The sequence below is a fragment of the Mauremys mutica genome, chromosome 1, assembly GCF_020497125.1.
Source record: "Mauremys mutica isolate MM-2020 ecotype Southern chromosome 1, ASM2049712v1, whole genome shotgun sequence".
NCBI lineage: Eukaryota > Metazoa > Chordata > Testudines > Geoemydidae > Mauremys > Mauremys mutica.
This window is the reverse complement of record NC_059072.1, coordinates 189372690-189390295: the sequence shown is the minus strand read 5'-3', so window position 1 is coordinate 189390295 and position 17606 is coordinate 189372690. Positions and strand designations below refer to the sequence as shown.

Here is a 17606-nt window from a genome sequence, read left to right as displayed (position 1 = left end):
TGATTTTTCAAATAACAAGAACTTCCAAAGTAGGGTGGCCAGATGTCCTAATTTTATAGGGACAGTCCCGATTTTGGGGTCTTTTTCTTATATAGGCTCCTGTTACCCCACCCCCCCACCCCTGCCCCGATTTTTCAAATTTGCTGTCTGGTCACCCTATTCCAAAGTATGGCATCTTGGGCCTTGTTTCCTGAAAAAAAATAACTTTAATGGTGTATAAAAATGAAAGCATGCTATGGCTACTTTCATAATCTTGCTTCAATAGGTACCTACTGACTCACAGCAAGTATCAGCACACAGCATCTGTACTTAGCACCATGACAAGATAAAAGTGATTCTGAACTTTTCAGCTCCGAAATAAATGTGCACAAAATAAATAAAAACTAAAAATGAAACCATGTTTTCTATAAACATGCCATCATTATACTATTACTTCATTTGTAACATCTTATATGAAAACCGTTTCCACCATTCTGCTATCTGTGTATAGAGGCATATTCTCATCTGCATTCATGAAGATTTTGATACATAACTCCTATAACTAAGAACTTAAGAGGTTCTCTTCTCAAACCTCTTCTCAAAAGATACACAGTAGGTGGACATGAAGTGAATTTCAGACTTGTGCAGGGGAAAATTGCACAACAGCTTGGCTACAATACATCCAACTTTAATTAGCACTTCCAATCTGACTTTCTCAAGTTTATGGGAAAACAAAACTAAATCACTAAATTCACATCTTCAGTCTCTCCATCTATATCTATGTCTATATATAAAAGCAAAACCTTCAACCTTATTTGCTTGTTTAAAACAAACAAAAGGAGGTATTTCTTTAAACAACCCACAGTCAACCTGTGAAACTCTTTGCCAGAGGATGTTGTGAAGGCTAAGACTATAACAGGGTTCAAAAAAGAACTAGATCAATTCATGAAGAATAGGTCCATCAATGGCTATTAGCCAGGATGGGCAGGGATGGTGTCCGTAGCCTCTGTTTGCCAGAAGCTGGGAATGGGTGACGGGAGATGGATCACTTGATGATTACCTGTTCTGTTCATTCCCTCTGAGGCACCTGGCATTGGCCACTGTTGGAAGACAGGATATTGGGCTAGATGGACCTTTGGTCTGACCCAGTATGGATGTTCTTATGTTCTTAAGTGTAGTCAAGAGTGTAAATCATCATGCATCAGGATCAATCTGTGGACTCAGTTCTGTATTCCTTGTGCATCCAAGATTCCCATTGCCTTCAGCTTTCAGATCCAAAACCCATTGAAGACAATGTTAATCTTTCCATTGAATTCACTGGACTTTGGATCAGACGCTGAGTGTGCCAGGAATGCAGAACTGGATCGTAAACCTCTTGAACTGTGGTTGAACTCACATTTCAGATATGCTTTCATCTTCTTCCTTTTGGGGTAGCACAAAAGATAATGCAAATGAAGATACATACACAATACAAAAAAGCTTATGCTGTTTTCTTTTTAGTCTTTTCTAACTTTACCATAAAAAGAAGGAACAATCCTATATAACTAAAGACGGATGTGCATATAAAGATATCCTACACAAAGAAGTGCTGCAGCATGTACCTTTTATTATCCTTTTAAAAATAATTAATTTAAGGTACAAAAATAGTGACATCTTGCAGCTTAGCAAGATGTTTAAAAATATCTTGTCTTCTAGTTGCAGAAAAAAATGCCTTACAAAACATTATGTTGGGGAGGTTGCAGATCATAATGTATCATAGTGATTTGCTGATCTAGCTTTTCATCTCTGAAGATCTGGAATTAAATTTGCTTTTGAGTGTAATGAGTTTGGCAGTCTCTGTTTAGATTTAGCTGGTCATTATGCAGATTACAAAAATGACAGTTACAACAAACAATCTCTTCTCAAAAGATGCACAGTAGGTGGACATGAGGTGAATTTCAGACTTGTGCAGGGGAAAACTGCACAATGCTTGGATGCTTGGCTACAATGCATCCAACATTAATGAGCACTTCCCATCTAACTTTCTCAAGTTTATGAGAAAACAAAAATCAATCAGTAAATTCACATCTTCACTATGTCTATATATAAAAGCAAAACCTTCAACATTATTTACAAAAAAAAGTCCCAGATTTAATTCTTTTTCTAGAACCAGCCTCTCCTGTGTTTGCAGCCAGTAAAGGAAGTTAACTCACTGATGATCTCAGTACCTTCAAAATCAAACTTCACTATCATTATCATGTTGTCTTAATTTTATGGAGGAAGTTTCAACTATTTCTTTAAAAAAAAATCAGTGGAAAGTTAATTTAAAAAAATGACTGCTATTTGGAATCCAGACCGCAGCAATTGCCACCCCATGAGAACTTTTATGTGCAATTGACCAGAAGACAACTATAAACAAAGGTGAATCTGACTAGCTTGTTTTCATTGATCAGAATGATTGAATGCAAAAGAGAGACAACACAGAATAAATAGCATCTACAATTACTTCATATTAGTCACCTAAGTGTGAATTGTCACAACATTTATTTTTAATCGGTCCCTATCCCATTAACTAATTTAACAGCATATTCTGATTTCTTTAACCCAGGCAAGACTCTCGGGGGCTATTGTGAGCAATGCCAGATCCTGCAGTCTTCCCTTAGTCTTAGCTCTGACTTCAGGGGGGTTTGCCTGTATAAGGGACGGAGGAAGAACGTCAGGATTTGTCCCTAAACAGACGGTGTCTTCCAGCTTTGGCTCCTGTGCTGATGGGGGCCGTTAGAAAGGTGATGACAGAGAGAGGAAGTGGGTTAGAAGCACTAGCTGGACCTCTTCGAAGCTGAACTCTCAGGCTAGCTCCTCCAGTCCTGCTTCCGCCAAAACTTCAGTGGAAGTTCGGCCAGAGTGGGGAACGCATGGTTTAGCCCTACCCCCGTTAAATAAATCCTGCCTTCTGCCCTTTCCCGAATCAAACCAGGTTTCCGGCGGCAGCAGCGGCAGCAGCAGCCCCCGCCAGGCCCAGCTCGCGCTGCAGTCAGTGGGAGTGTTGTCTGAGTAAGGTCTGGCTCAGCGGGGCTGGCTGGCAGATTTGGCCCTCACCGGCTGCAGCTGGGCAGACAGTTCCCTTCCCAGTGTCCGCCGGGCAGCCTCGGAGGGGAGCTCCCCACGCCCGCCCTCCCTCTCTGGCTCACTCACCGCTGAGGACTCGCAGGGAGAGGCAGCTCGGCCCCCACAGCATCGCGGCCCCCAGCAGCAGGGGGATCACTCTGGAGGGAGAGGCGCTCATAGCGACGGCAGGGTCCCAGCACGAAACAAAGGCGGCACCAAGCCCGGGCTGCTGCACCTGCAGCCACTGCTCCCCCCTCCGGAGATGCTCCAGCAGCCACAGGTCCCCCCCGCTCGCAGCAGCACCGCGAGCTCTCAGAGCGCCCAAGCCGCGGCAGCTCCGCGCATTTCCCTTGGCCGGAGGAGCCCGCTGCCCCCTGGCTGCCCAGTCCCCCCTCTCCGGGCTCTCTCCCCCGGCGCCTCGCCCTGCCTGCGCCGCTCTCCTGCTGCTGAGAGGGGTGTGGACGCTCCCTGTTATATAGCCAGCCCGAGGCGTTGTGCCTGGGAAACCCCAGCCCCAGACTATCGATTCCTGCTGCTGCTGCTGCTGCTGCCGCCAGCCCCCTCCGGACCGCTGTGAACCGCCCCACGCGCAGCGCCGCGGTTCTTATGGCCCCGAGCGGGACCCAGCGCGCTCCAGCAGGGGGGACTCCGCAGCAGCCCCTCCACCTCCCTGAGCGGCAGGCGGGAGCCCGGCGCTTCGGGGTCGATTTGCATACACCCGTGTCAGCCTTGCCATCACAGTCTGGCAGGAGGCTGGCTCCCTTTCCTTGTCAAACTGCTGAATGTGCAGGGAAGTGGCAGGCTAGGGGGTCAGTTTACTCCTAGCTGCTCTGTATTGCTTCACTGCTCGGATACCTGGCAAGATGGATGGGGGCATTCAATCCCGGGCAGGATTTTCCTGCATTCTGGAACTGGATCTCAGCCAAACAGGTTTCCTGGTTGAATGGTTATGGAAACAGACCGTAGAGAACCATATGGGATTTTCCCTGTAAGCCACCACCCAAGAGAGATACTCAGCCATCCCCATCCATATTTCAGGGAGGGGGATTCAAATCAGGGCTTTTCATTTGGCCCATATCTAGATCTTAAAGTCATACTGTGCTATACCACCATGGAAATGTCCTATAGAAACAACTAGAGAATGAAATCCCTAGCTCGATAGTTTTTAGCCAAACTATAGAATTCTGCAGCAGGCATGTCACTCTCCATAGATTTGTAATAATTTCTGTAGATCCCCTACACTACAGGGATTTGAGCCTGAACCATTAATATCAATGAGAACTTTATCATAGAGTTCATTATATTCGGGACCAGACCGTAAAGCCCTATAGCGATTATCTCTATTAAGTGTGTAAAGATTTTTTGCCATTAAGGGTTTTTCTCCATAAGAATATGAATAAACATGTATTTTCTACTTATTTTTGTAAAAGAGAATCTCTCATGCTCTCTGTTAGGCTACTGTGGCCACATTCAGATTACTATTTTGATACATTATGTATAATTATGTTTATAACACTTTAAAAGAACACCCCCAATGCCTTTTTGTTTGGGATTATGGTCTCAACTGTTTTGCTTATGTGTGTACAGTACTTGTGAGTGGTTTATTTTATTACAGGACACGATTAATATAGACCATCGTGTTTAGTGGACATCTTCTATACAAATTCTTTGAGGACTTGTCCCTCAGATTCCAGCTACTAACCATGTATATGGCACATTTGTAAATCTTTTCCTCTCAACAGTTATTATAACTGGTCTTGTAGGCATATATCTCAGTTTAGAATGGATTTTCAAAAATTTAAGGGATTTCCTATCTGCTTTAGACTGTGAGACTGTCTTTCATACTGAAAAACCCAGTGTTAGGTTTCTAAACAGTAATTGAAATCTAGTTAAAATATACAGCATTTTGTTCCCAACTTTTTTTTATTACTTAATAATAGGACTTGTGTTTTTATTTGGCTGATACAGACTTTTCCACTATGGCTTTCAAGTTTCTAGTGAGGTCTCTAGTATTTTCCAAGTTTATAGTGCCACGGTGTATCAGTCTCAAAATAGTCACATGGGGTCATATGGCCGCTTCCTGTGCAAAAATAAACAAAAGTAGATAACTTAACCAGAGATCTCCATGGCTTCTGAAATTCCACCCATTCCTCATTTGACACTATTGGCATTGTGGAAGAGATGGAGTGTGGCCACCCAAGCATGGCTATGCTGAAAATATCTAGGTAATGATGGCAGCCAAACCCCCACAGGTTTATCACATGTGTGTAAACTTGAAGAATTGTGGGGAAGATATTTCTATAAATTATCAGGAATCATAGAGCATGTCCCATCAAAGAGCAATGAGGAAAAGCCAGGCCTTATGGTGCAGAAAAGGGAGAGAGAGAGATGTCAAAAGCTGCATTGTGCTATTTAGCAACCTGCCACTGAATTGAGAAGGGATGATAATGATAAACTGATGCAGAGGATGAAACCCCTAAAATTGTGTGAAGCTCCATCCAAGATGGGCTGTACATGCCACCAATACTTGAAGAGTCTGACTTCTTTTTCTTCTGCTTTGACAACACCTGCATAGTAAGTTATGCCAATAAAGTGTCAATGAATTGAAATTGTATCTGCCATGCCTCTGCACAGCTCCAGACACACTCCCAGGACTTGACAGTATGATTAGCTTCTTTACCATCCTTCCACTGGTTCCCATCATGACCCTTCCAATATGGGTTCACATTGGGAAGTTTAAAGTAGATTCTGTCATAAGTGTATTCCATATATAAGAATTACTGATAGAACAATCAACAACATATAGTGATCAAAACCACTGGGACAAAATCATTCCTATACTAACCGTGCTAAATACCCCACTTGTAAGAATCAAGCAATCCACTTATAAGAATCATTTCAGGGCAAACTGACTACATGTAATACGATACTTGATCAAGTGCAATGACGTAACAAGCCAAAAAAGCTGTTTTGAATCTGAATTTGATCACATCTCATGTTATTAGGCATATAGCACGCAAAAAGTATAATTCCTGTGTAGAAAAAACAAGTTGTCCTGTTTATGTGTGAGTCAACATGGCAGGAAAAAGAAATGCTTTCTGCAGATGAAAAATACCACCTCCTGGAGTCCTATGATAGTCTTCCCAAGACTACAGCTCATTGGGCATTGCACCACCTATATTGTCTAAGATTCTCAAAGACAAGGAGAGCATCATACAAAATGAAGGAGACAGAAAAAGAATGTGATCAGGCAAGGCACCTATGGTTGAGGTGACGCTTATAAAGTGGATCAGAAATGCCAGAGAAAGAAATACACCCCCTCCTCCGGCCCAAGCAAATGGTTGGTGATGCAGAAAGCAGAAGAACTAGTGGTGGATCTGGGCGTTACTGACTTTAAGGCCAGCACTGGCTGGTTTGAGCCCTTTAAAAAACTGAGAGGGGATTATTTTTAAGAAAATACACGGAGAAGCCCAAAGACATAGACATTAGGTCACGTGAAGAATGGTTAGAAAACAAGTGGATTGAAATGAGACATGATTTCGCTGGTGAAGACATTTGAATACAAATGAAAGTGAAATTTACTTTCAAGCCCTACCTGGTGGGACTCTCGCCTTTAAATCAGACAATAAACGAAGGAAAGAAGTCTAAAGAAACAATTACTGCTCCATGACTGGTAAGAAAAAGACCATTGGGAAAAAAGTCAAAACCCACAGTCTTTCAAAAATGTGAGACATCGTCCAGTCCACTACGCTGCCAATTCATCTGCATGGATGATGGGGTATCTAGTCGGTGAGCGGCCGAAGGACTGGGATTGAAAGTTGGGACAACTGCACAGACCACATGACGAAAGATGTAGCACTGAGAAATATTCCACTTGAATTCTTCCCAAAGAACACAACTTCTATCTTTCAGCCATGTGATTAGGGAATTATCACAAGCAAATGGCTCACATAGTGGTGCATCACACTGATGATAAGGACAGCCAGGCTACTGCTATGGAAATTGCCATGAAGATCAGTCTTTTAGATGCCATTCTAATGCTTGCAAGTGCCTGGTGTGATGTCAATGCTTCAACAACCCAGAATTGCTGGAAAAAGGGAGGTCTGGTCATAGCACCCATAAGGGATGCAATTGCTATTGAGCCACCAAGAGAACTGAGTGCACACGAATGTGAAGAGTGGATAGACATTGATGACAATGCTTTTGTTATACAACTTGTTTCTGATGAGGACAGATTGTGACTTAGATCTGAGAACAATTTGAAGTGAAACCCGAAATGATGCCGGGGTGGACTCTGAACGACAAAGTAATTGTCCCATCCTTGACCCAAATGAAGGATGTGATGAAAAAATTGACAAATGGCCTGTTGTACAGGGGCTTCAATGATTTTAGCCTCCGACATTGCCTTGAAAAGCTGGTTAACAATGTAGTGGATCATGCAATGATCCAGGGAACATCGGACAAGTTTGTAATCAAACAGCGACTGTGCCATTGCATTATGCATTCACAGTGCCAGACGTGCCACTCCAGGGATAGAAAGTGACACTCTAAAATAAATAATAATGTGAGTCAATACTGCTAAACATCCATTTTGTTGTTTTGCATTTATATTTATGCTATAAAACTCAGTGTAATGCACTTTCATATGTTATATTTGTTGCAGTTTATTTGAACAATTTTTAAAATTTGTATCTTTGGATCTTTACCTTTAGAGGTATATAGCTCCGCTAACCTACACTTTGTGTGAAGCTGTAACATGCTGTACAGTATTCATAATTGCCTTGAATAAATACACCTGCTACCTGATTCAGTAATAATAATATAGTAATAGTGTGTTGCTCAGTTAGAATGTTGGTGTGGTTTTGTTCCATGTTGAATATCTATGTTTGAAGTCTAAAGAATTTAGTTATGGTAAATGAGACATTTCTCAGTTGAATAAACAAAGCCAGTTGTTTAAAACATAATAGTCAGTTTCATCTATTCTTTACAGTTCCGCTTGTAAAAATCATTCCCTTATAAAAATCAAATCATCTGGGACGGACTTGATTTTTACAAAAAGGAACGCACTCTATTAAATTATGCAGCATTAATTGATGATTTGACATGCTTTCTGCTGTTTTGTCAGGAGAATTTGCCACATATAGTGACTGTTTCTTGGCTTCCCCCGCTTCCCCCCCCCAACCTTCTTGCTGGCCACACACCCCTTTTCCTCTTCCACATATTTTCCGAGGAAGACTCTTGGTGGCTGTCTTCTAGTATCAGATGCTACCACATTTCTATATTTCCCCTTTGCACAAACTTTCCAGGCCCCATTTTGTCTTGTTTACACTTACCTGCTACCCTCCCATAGAAGAAGGGAGCAGATGGGATTTGGTACTGTATCAAATGCGTTTTACTCATCTATTCAATTTATGCCAATTCACATCAGCAGATCTGGCCCATTATTACTGCATCTTTCCAACCCATAATTCCACTCCATAATTTTGGCATATTCCGTTTTATAAGGATCAGTGATTCCACCTTCAGTGACAGAAAATTGATTTACATTAGGATCCTTCTAGATCTGGTAACTGTATAGCTTTGTATGTGTTCAGCTGGGGCTACTGAAAGGACAATGAGCAGTTTGCTTCTTTCCTGAGAGACTAAGCTTATTGCTTTCAGAATGTGTTCACTCTGTGCTGGTGTCTCAGTTTGGTCGACAACCTGATCTCCTTCTGACTGATGCATACTGTAGCACACAGCACTGTTGCCAAATCATTGAGCAGCACAGAAGTTCAATATATGGCGTTATTTATATTCAGAGTGGCAAACTAACCACATGTGTTTCAAGAAGTCAATACCCAGGATATCTACAATTCTAGTTCATTTTTAAGGTATCTAACCTATCTCAAATGCAGACTTAGTGCTTTCCAAAATTGTTATAGCTAATTCCTCTAGGAGACATTTCTTTAAAATGTATTAAATACTGGAGTACTCTTTATATTACATCATTTACTTTGCCACGTTACCATGTTTAATTTTCTCATTTTGAGACTTGGGCAGAGACTTCAGGTTAGCTGAAAAATAGCAGGCTACTATTTGGACAACTCACATGACCTCGATCTTCACAAGTATTTAGGTTCCTAACTTGCAAATGAAGACTGGATGCCTTTCTGGTAGTCAAACCCATGTTATTGGTCTCAATACAGGAAAAATTGGGTGACATTCTATGGCCTGTGTTGTACAGCTGGTCATACTAAATAATCTAATGGCCCTTTCTGGCATACATACATTTCATACTGGATGCCTAAAGCTGGGCCCAAAAATAAAAGCTTATTTAAGTGCCTAAATATAGATGGAGGTGACTAACTTTAGGTACCAGCACTGACAAGGTGGCATGAAGGCTTTCACTGTTTCTCTACAAGAACCTCACTCTTTTGTTTCTGTAACTTTCAGAAAAAAATCTGTGTTTGAATTAATTAGCATTTTACTACATATTACAGTATTTTACTGTATAATATTTATGGTTAAATATAATATTTCCCTCTTTCTTGCTTTTTATTTGGTACATATTAAAGACAAAATTCTGCCAACCTCAGTTGTAAGACACTACTTGATGTCAGTCAGGAAGGGTGGCAGTATCTATCACTAAACAAGTCCAAAAAGAAAGAAAATTAAATTGTGAGTGTACAGGAAGTCCTCATTTAAAAGGGATGACTTTTCTTCAGTCCTGGCACCATTTTGCCAGGTCCATTAGATGCAGCAAAAAGGTGTGGCTTACATGTCACTTTCATACAAGTTCATTAGAAACACCAGTGATTGCTATATATTTACCTTATTTATCATCAAAGATTATTTTCCATCTTCTTATTAGTTTTCCCTACTCATTTCTGAGCTCTTCTTTAATCTGCCCTAAAATCATGCACTATCCACAATTGCCTTTGTTTTTTCCATGTGTTTACCAAATTCACCCAACTCTCATCTGAAGAATCTATTAAATTCTTTTAAATGGACACTGTTAATCTGACTTCTAGCCAGTTTTAAAAAACTGTTTCAACTACTTCACTTGTCCCTGGATCTCTCTGCCAGTTTCTGTGGCATTATAACATTATTATATTTTTTAAATATTGTTTTTCTCCTTGTTACTATTGGAAAAAATCACCCAAATATCATAACTAACTAATAACTAAGGACCTGATCCTACAATAATTTGAGTATGGGTTTATATTTGTCCATGTACATGGCTTCACTGAGTCAAGGGGAGTACTCACATGCATAAAGCTAAACACATGCATAACTCTTTGCACGATAGGTGTCTAACTGGCTGTACATGGAACACAATGAGCACAAAGTGCTGCCAAGGGCATAAAGTAATTCAATTTCTTTCAGTTATAATCCTCTTAGATGCTACATGTAGCAATGCTAGGTTAATAAAAAAAAGTCAGACAGAAGTGTCAGTCAGAGAGTGTCCATTGAAAACCACAGGAAGCCTGTAAAAACTAAGGCTGCAGGTACGATTTAGTCAGGGGTATTTATAGTAAAAGTTATGGACAGGTCAGGGGCTGTGAATTTTTGTTTATTGTCTGTGAACCATCCATGACTTTTACTAGAAATACTTGTGACTAAATCTTAGGCTTAGTTATAACCTACAGACCTTCAGTTAAAATAGTAAATTCCACAGTTATATACTTTTAAGTTTGGTTTTACTTTCCATTTTATTGGAATCCTAAAACTTGTCTTGAATTAGTTCTCTCATCTACTAATATGCTTTTTTTTCTTTAAAGTATAGTTAGTAATTAGATTTTGAGCAAACTCGTAGCGGCCACAAAATTAATGTATGTATCTGTATTATGTAATGACAACGTGTTTGAAAAATGCATTCCTTGTTTAGAGCCCAGTTACTAATTATGGGCTAGAGGGTGTCTTTAGACATAGCCCTGAGCAAGAGGTTGTGTGTAAGATGCAATCCCCAGGAGGCATTGAGCCTCAGAGAGTATGTCCTACACTGCGGCTGAGAGTGAGCCTCCCAGCCTGAGTAGACAGACTCACGCTAATGGGGCTCGAGCTAGCGCATTAAAAGTAGCAGTGTGGAAGTTGTGGCTCAGGCAGCAGCTTGGGCTCCTGAGCCCATCTTACTCCCTGCTTCTGAGCTCAGGTGGGTAGCCTGAGTGTCTGCTGGAGCCATAACATCCACTCAGCTATTTTTAGGCCACTACCTTGAGATTTTCTAGAGTCTCTCTGCCCGGGCTAGGAGGCTCGCTCCCAGTGAGTGCAGCTCCCAGCTGTAGTGTGATACAGGCCAGCAGCAAAACACTACCCTCCCAATGCTGACTAGGCTGTGCTGGCTAGCATGGTTCAGGATGAAGCCAAGGCTCCTCCCATTTCCCTTCCCACACACTCCCTGCCTACCTTCTCTAGGGAGCAGTAGCAGGTGACCCCAATGTCACACTGACCCCTATATGTACACACACAAGGTCCAGGCAGCTCATGCAGGGGTGTAAGGAGGGGTATTCGCTCACTCTGATGGCCTTGTGCAGGCACATACTCCAAGTCACTATGAAGTCATACTTGACTTGCTATAGCACATTCATCATTTGGATGAGGACTTAGGTTCTGATCACTTGCGCTCATCAAATATCACATGGCAAATTTGCAAGAGTTCTGGTGTTAAATCTAGGGATGTACTTTTACTCTGTTGTACAGCATCTAATGAGATTCAGCTCCGGTTGTGACTGTGGGGGGGTCTCTAGGAACTATCACAATAAAAATAATAATATGCAGGCCCTGACAGTGGGTCCAGCATTAAGGTTTCAGCAGGATTTTCCTGTTAATGTGAACATTGTGATCCTCTAGTTTACTTCTGTCCAGATTTTTTTTAAGACCTTGAAAATATTAATCTCAGCACATTTTGATTTTCTGGGGACCTTTGAGTTGGAAAGTTTTATAGTTAGGAAATTACTGTGTTAAAAAAAAAATACAAAACAAAAAACACCTTTTAAAAAAAAACAGGATGACAGTGGTTGAGTAGGGTAGGTTTGCTACAACAATTGAGAGCATGTTTTGTGAGTGGGTATGCATGTGTGGTGTGATGTGATGTGATGTGCTGTGCATGGCTTGACACTGCGTTTCTTAGATTTTGTGGGTCTGAGTTTGGCGTTTTTGCCCCCTAGCAGCTTTACCTGGTTTTAAACAAGTGTATTTTATGGCTGAATATAAGGGGAAACCCACAGACCTTTTCTCCCTGCAGTAGTCTTTGGGAATATAGGGAGGGGTCTTAGCCTGACAAAGGAGCTATAAGCCAATAGGATGTGGCAACAATTAGGCAGGATGAATAATAAATGTGTGTTAGCCAGACCCAGAAAACTGGGAGTCTCTGGTTAGGATACTACTACTGAAGCAGTTGCCTGGCTGATGTGGAGCTTTCCTGATCTAGCCCTCTATCTAACCTACTCACTCGCAGCTGAAGTGCTAGAAATGGAACAGGTGGGTGTGTTTAATTATCTTTGTGGCCACATAGGCTCTCACATACTGCAAATGCCTTTCTATCTCATCTACTCCTCTTGCTGCTGGAGTCCTGGGCACCCCTCAACACCCATGCAGCTCTGCTGATGCTACTACTTAGTTTGGACTTGCACTACCCATGCTATTCCAGTCCTGAGCTGCTCCTCCTCCCAAGCAATTATGCCAATACCCCTCAATCCTATTTCCCCCTCCCCCTTTCTTCTTCCAATAGAGTACTGGACTTCTTGATTTCCCTCCTCCCCAGCTCTTGTGATCTTCCTCAAGGGTGACCTCTGACCCCACCCTCAGGCTATTCTAGTCCTGGGCTCCCCCTCCTCCACCTTAAAATTGATTACTCTTAATCTTGGCCTGTAATCCCCTTACTGCTATGCCAGTCTGGGGCTTCACCCATGCCTGGCATCAGTATTGTCTGTTTCTTTGTGGGTTTAAATGCCCCACCTCTATTCCTAGTCAGCTTGTCTTTTCTCTTTCCCCTCCCTGACCCCGTTCACCAATAACTCTTGACCCTTGTCCCCAAGGACATGCCTCCAGCCAGTGCTGAGATGTGGGATTCTGACTACAGTTCAGATGAAGAGGTGAGAGTACTGTTTCAGCTGTAGATTGCAGTGTCTCCTGGCCTGGCTCTGGGAGGGGATTGAGGTCTAGTGGTTAGAGCAAGGGTGGGGCCTGTCATGGTTAGCAGGTCATTCATTTGTTGCTTTTATACACACACACACACAGGGCTAATGCTGGGGCTAGGGCTAGAGTGACTTTTTTTTGTGTTTTTTTTTTTTAATGATCTTGGGCTTAACTTCTCAATATCAATATGGTATATTAATTAACCTAAGTGTGAAAGAAACCCCACAAATTACAAAACCAGCTTTTTTTTTTTTTAGCCCTTTTTTGAATGAAGGAATTTAATGATGTAACAATCAAAATGTCCTTGGTTTGCAACAAAGCTGCAAATTTTATCAAGTCAGTTTCCCCAAACACAAAGAAAGATGGGAGAAAGGAAAAGATAGGGGAAACTTTTGTTAGTGTCAGGCTGGAATCATGGCTCTCACTTCAGGCAAGCAGGGTCCTGGGATCTATCTGATATTAGATTAGAAAGTCTTGGTCAGAGGTGTGGTTCTATCACTGCTGAATGAAATTTCTCTCCCAGTGTCTGTAGGCAGTGTATGAGCATGCAAAAACAAATCTAGGACCATCTAGTGTGTATATCCAGGACATATATGGGTGGGTGCTTATGGATTTAGTTTAAAACTTGGAATAAATAGTTGATAAAACTGGAGGAAACAGAATGGCCTGTGGATTAATGGGCTTTACTCTCAGAAATTGGACCAGAAAAAATAAGAGCAAAGAGAAAGGACTAAAAAAAATTGAAGACAAAGACCAGTCCAGCCCATTTTAAGTTATGCTGAAGTTTGTACTACTTAGCTTATAGAAAGCTACCAGTCTGCAGCTGTCCTTCCCCATATCCTTCTGACCCAAACACTCTTATTCAAACAATGCAACCGTGGACAATCTCCGAGTCCAAACTCCCCACCTTGAAGAAAGTTTGTTAAGCTCTCCATACCCTTAGTATGACTCTGATTTAAATGGTAGACCTTTTCTCAAAGTTTAGGATAATAATGTATTGTCCCTAGGCTTTAAATCCGCCTCGTAAAGGTAAGCAAGGTCAGTTGTTCCAGAGGCAGACAACTTTTTTTTATACTGGGTGGCTAGAGTTGTTGAATATGGCATCAATGCATAGTTGGTATCATAACTGAACTTCTCCACTTTTGATAAAGGGAGAAAATTGTTCCCTTTTTAATGCAATCCCTAAATTTGGGGGGCACCTACAGCCCCCACCCAAGTCACCAGTTGCTGTGTCACTGTGTTCCCATTGTCATGATCTTTCCAGGAGTTGAGACTCCCTAACCCTGGTGTGGCCTGGTGGGTTAGATGGGGAACCAGGGAATCAGAGCTGCCACTGAATTTTGTGTGACTTAGACCAAGTTCTTCCTGTTTCATCAAATAGAGATAACAGCGCAGGCCTCATAGGGCTTCACATCTGTCCATCATTTATGCTGTTTGCCCTTCACTAGCTCCTTCCAAAGGGGGTAGCTAATGTTCTGTGGTGTCCCCTTGCTGTCACAGGGTTAGTGCAGACACCAGAGCTGGTGCAGGTTTAATTGCTCACTCATTTGATTGTCTGTCTCCAGATATCCACTAAGAAGGAGCAGCACTCACGTCTGGGAGAGGATAACTTGGATGATACACTGGAATATGACTTCTCTGGCCCAGCCTTGAGAAGGCAGAGACTGGGATCTCAAAAACCACTGACAGGGGACAGTAACCCAGTAGAAAGTGAGGATGCCAGACAGCCAGGGGATAGGAAATGAGAGAATCAAGTGCTTTCAGCTGTGCCTGACCCATCCAATGGATAAGTTATTTAATTTCTTTGTATCAAAGCTATTTTTGTCACTTTCTCAGCCAGCATGGGAATTGGAGACTGTAGTGGCATTTCTTACATATAGTTACAAAGATCCATGTTTGTTTGTTTTTTAAAGGAGTATTAATAAAAATATCTGTTTACATGCACATTGTAATAGTGCAAGGCGTATTATTGTGTGTTGGGTGAATTCCAGAAAACTCTAGGGTAGAGGGTGAGCTAGTAAATATCTATAGAGATAAGGCTACAAATTTAAAACTAACAAAAGTGGCTTTTTTCTCTTCCCCCCCTCCCCCCCCAAAACACACTTCACCTGTGATTCTCTCATGAGGGAAATGCAGGAAATCACCGCAGCAATCAGATACCTCTATCCCCACCATGTAGTACATCTGATATATAACTAACTTCTGCATCCTCCCTTTCTTGTTTTCCTCATAAAATAATCAATCAACTCTTTTTTAACAAATATAAGTAGGTAGTGTATTTTGTTAGCAACAGCTAGCTCTTGTCATTAACGATGGATGAATGAACTGGATTACGTGTATACCTGTAGAGTAGCAAGGTAATATTTTAGCTTAGAAATATTAAATTTTGAAAGATTGATCTCATGAAAATGACAAGTAAAATAGCGATTTCTCTGATAGCATGTTGGGAGAGGTTTTTTTGTTTTGTTTTTTTTAAGCTGTAGGGGAACCATCTTTTCTTTCAGGGAAGCTTGGTGCACCTTGGAGCTCGATAGTGCTTATCTGTACTTTATAGATTATAAACTAAAGAAGTGTGAAAATCATTACTGCCTTACAATTTGCACTAACCTCTGGTAATAGCATATATCACCCACTTCTTGTCTTATGATGACATTAATTCATTGAGAGCTGTCAGGCCTGTTACAACTTACAGGGGTTTTGCTAACCAGTCTCAAGCACAGGTGAGGCTTTCAATGCAGCAAGGTACTTAAACAAGCATCTAACTCTAAGCACATGAGTATCCCCATCAACTTCATTGGAACTATTGATATGCTTAGAGTGGGTACTTAAATAATAACTCAACCCCAATTCTGCAAGCTTTTTCTCTAAAGGGCCCCATCTCACAAGGCATTGAGCAGCCTTCAGTGCTATTGAAGCCAATGAGGGTGAGAGTTAAGGGGGCCTAGCATATCATGGGGTTGTCCCCTAGTGAGCAATCGTCCATAATTTGTAAAGGCCACTCTAATATCAACCCTAAGTCCAGATTCTCATTTTGTGTAAATGGTCATAGTTCAGTGGCATGATGACAACTTACACCAGCTGAGGATCTGACCCTGGAGATCTTGGTAGGGGGAAAGGAAAGCAAAGCGGTTACTTTTTAAAGTAGATATTTGGTCTAGCAACAATTAGTGCAAAGAAAAAGGGGTGTGTTCATCAGATGATTTACATAGAGGGGAAAAAAGTGGGGTCAGTTTTCAAACTTTAAATCAAACTGAAGTTAAACTGTAGAATAATTATATTTGTGGCTTCTGTAAATGGAAGGCTGTACCCACTTAATCAAGCAGAGCAGTGTTTAACTAAACTGGTTTGGATTTGTTGTGCTATTAGTGTTTACCAATATAGCAATAGTTTCATAAAGCAAACAGTTCAGAGAGAATATCTTACGAAAACACCCACTAAAGGAGCTAAATAGTGTCAGATGCTGGTAATGAATCAATACACCTTCTGACATATGTATTGCCAATGAACACTGTGGTGTGGCCATTTTGATTATAGAAAGATTTTGTTTAGGGGCCAGTTTCCTGGGCAATACGTAGAGCCTTGGTTTGTCCTAGAGTAAGCAGAACCAAAAACTGTCCTATCAAGAGACCAAATGAATGTAGCAAGAAGCTAACTATGATGACCCTCAAGAAAAGTGGGATATAGTAAGGTTATGCAGTACTTAAACTACTTCATATACTAAAACTTCTCATATCTTCTCATTAAAATGATTTTTATTGAACAAATGAACATTACACAAATTCATCCACATTTCCCTGGTTTCTTGATCTCCACATTTTAATGCCTGAAACTAACCAAAGTTGAACCCTAAATTAGAATATGTGTCCAAAAAAGGATAAGGCTTTTTTTTTCTATTCCATTCAACAGAAAAGGCTTTAAATTCATTTTTTTTCATTATTGTGTTTAAATGCATTTGCTGCTTTGTACTAGCCTGTGCTTATGTATGTGTGTTGTTTGAAACTAGAAAATGAGCGCAGGTGCTTGCTGCAACCCAGCAAAATCCACATTTTTGTCAGATTTATTCTACAGTATACTTTGTTTATCTATCAGTGATACTTAAGTCTATAAGCAGTACAATTTTCTCAAGACCAGACCTAGCAAAGCTTTACTCATGTAAGTCCTTCATTGTGTGAGTAGTTTCATTGAAATCAGTGGATGATTTTTAGCTTGATTAAGGATTATTCATAAAAGTAACACATGCAGGATTGTGCTTCTTGTATATTAAAGCCACCACTTTCTCCCAGTATCTCCCTACGAAGCACATTGATGATGGAATAAACCTGATAGGTAAGAAACTGTTGCTTAGGTAATGATACACCAGTAATCAGAACCTGCTTCATTTAAAAAAAAATCTGCTTATTAAGAGCTTAAGTAAAGATTGA

The 17606-nt window shown here is 41.2% G+C and overlaps 1 protein-coding gene and 1 long non-coding RNA gene across 4 annotated transcripts in view; both read right to left on the bottom strand.

Annotated features, from left to right (window-relative positions):
• CHODL (chondrolectin) overlaps window positions 1–3463 on the bottom strand; it is a 50588-nt gene extending 47125 nt beyond the window's left edge. Inside the window, exon 1 of one of the 3 annotated variants that reach the window (XM_044981455.1) lies at window positions 3154–3463. In XM_044981455.1, the coding sequence (XP_044837390.1) occupies window positions 3154–3244 (91 nt within the window). In that variant the 5' untranslated portion in view covers window positions 3245–3463. The remainder of the gene's footprint in view (window positions 1–3153) is intronic. The other 2 variants (XM_044981449.1, XM_044981446.1) reach the window with 2 other exon arrangements.
• A 5003-nt stretch (window positions 3464–8466) lies between these two features.
• The window catches only part of LOC123361733, a 36241-nt gene continuing 27101 nt past the window's right edge, over window positions 8467–17606 (bottom strand). The window contains exon 3 of the long non-coding RNA XR_006576210.1: window positions 8467–8586. This is a non-coding gene — a long non-coding RNA (uncharacterized LOC123361733). The remainder of the gene's footprint in view (window positions 8587–17606) is intronic.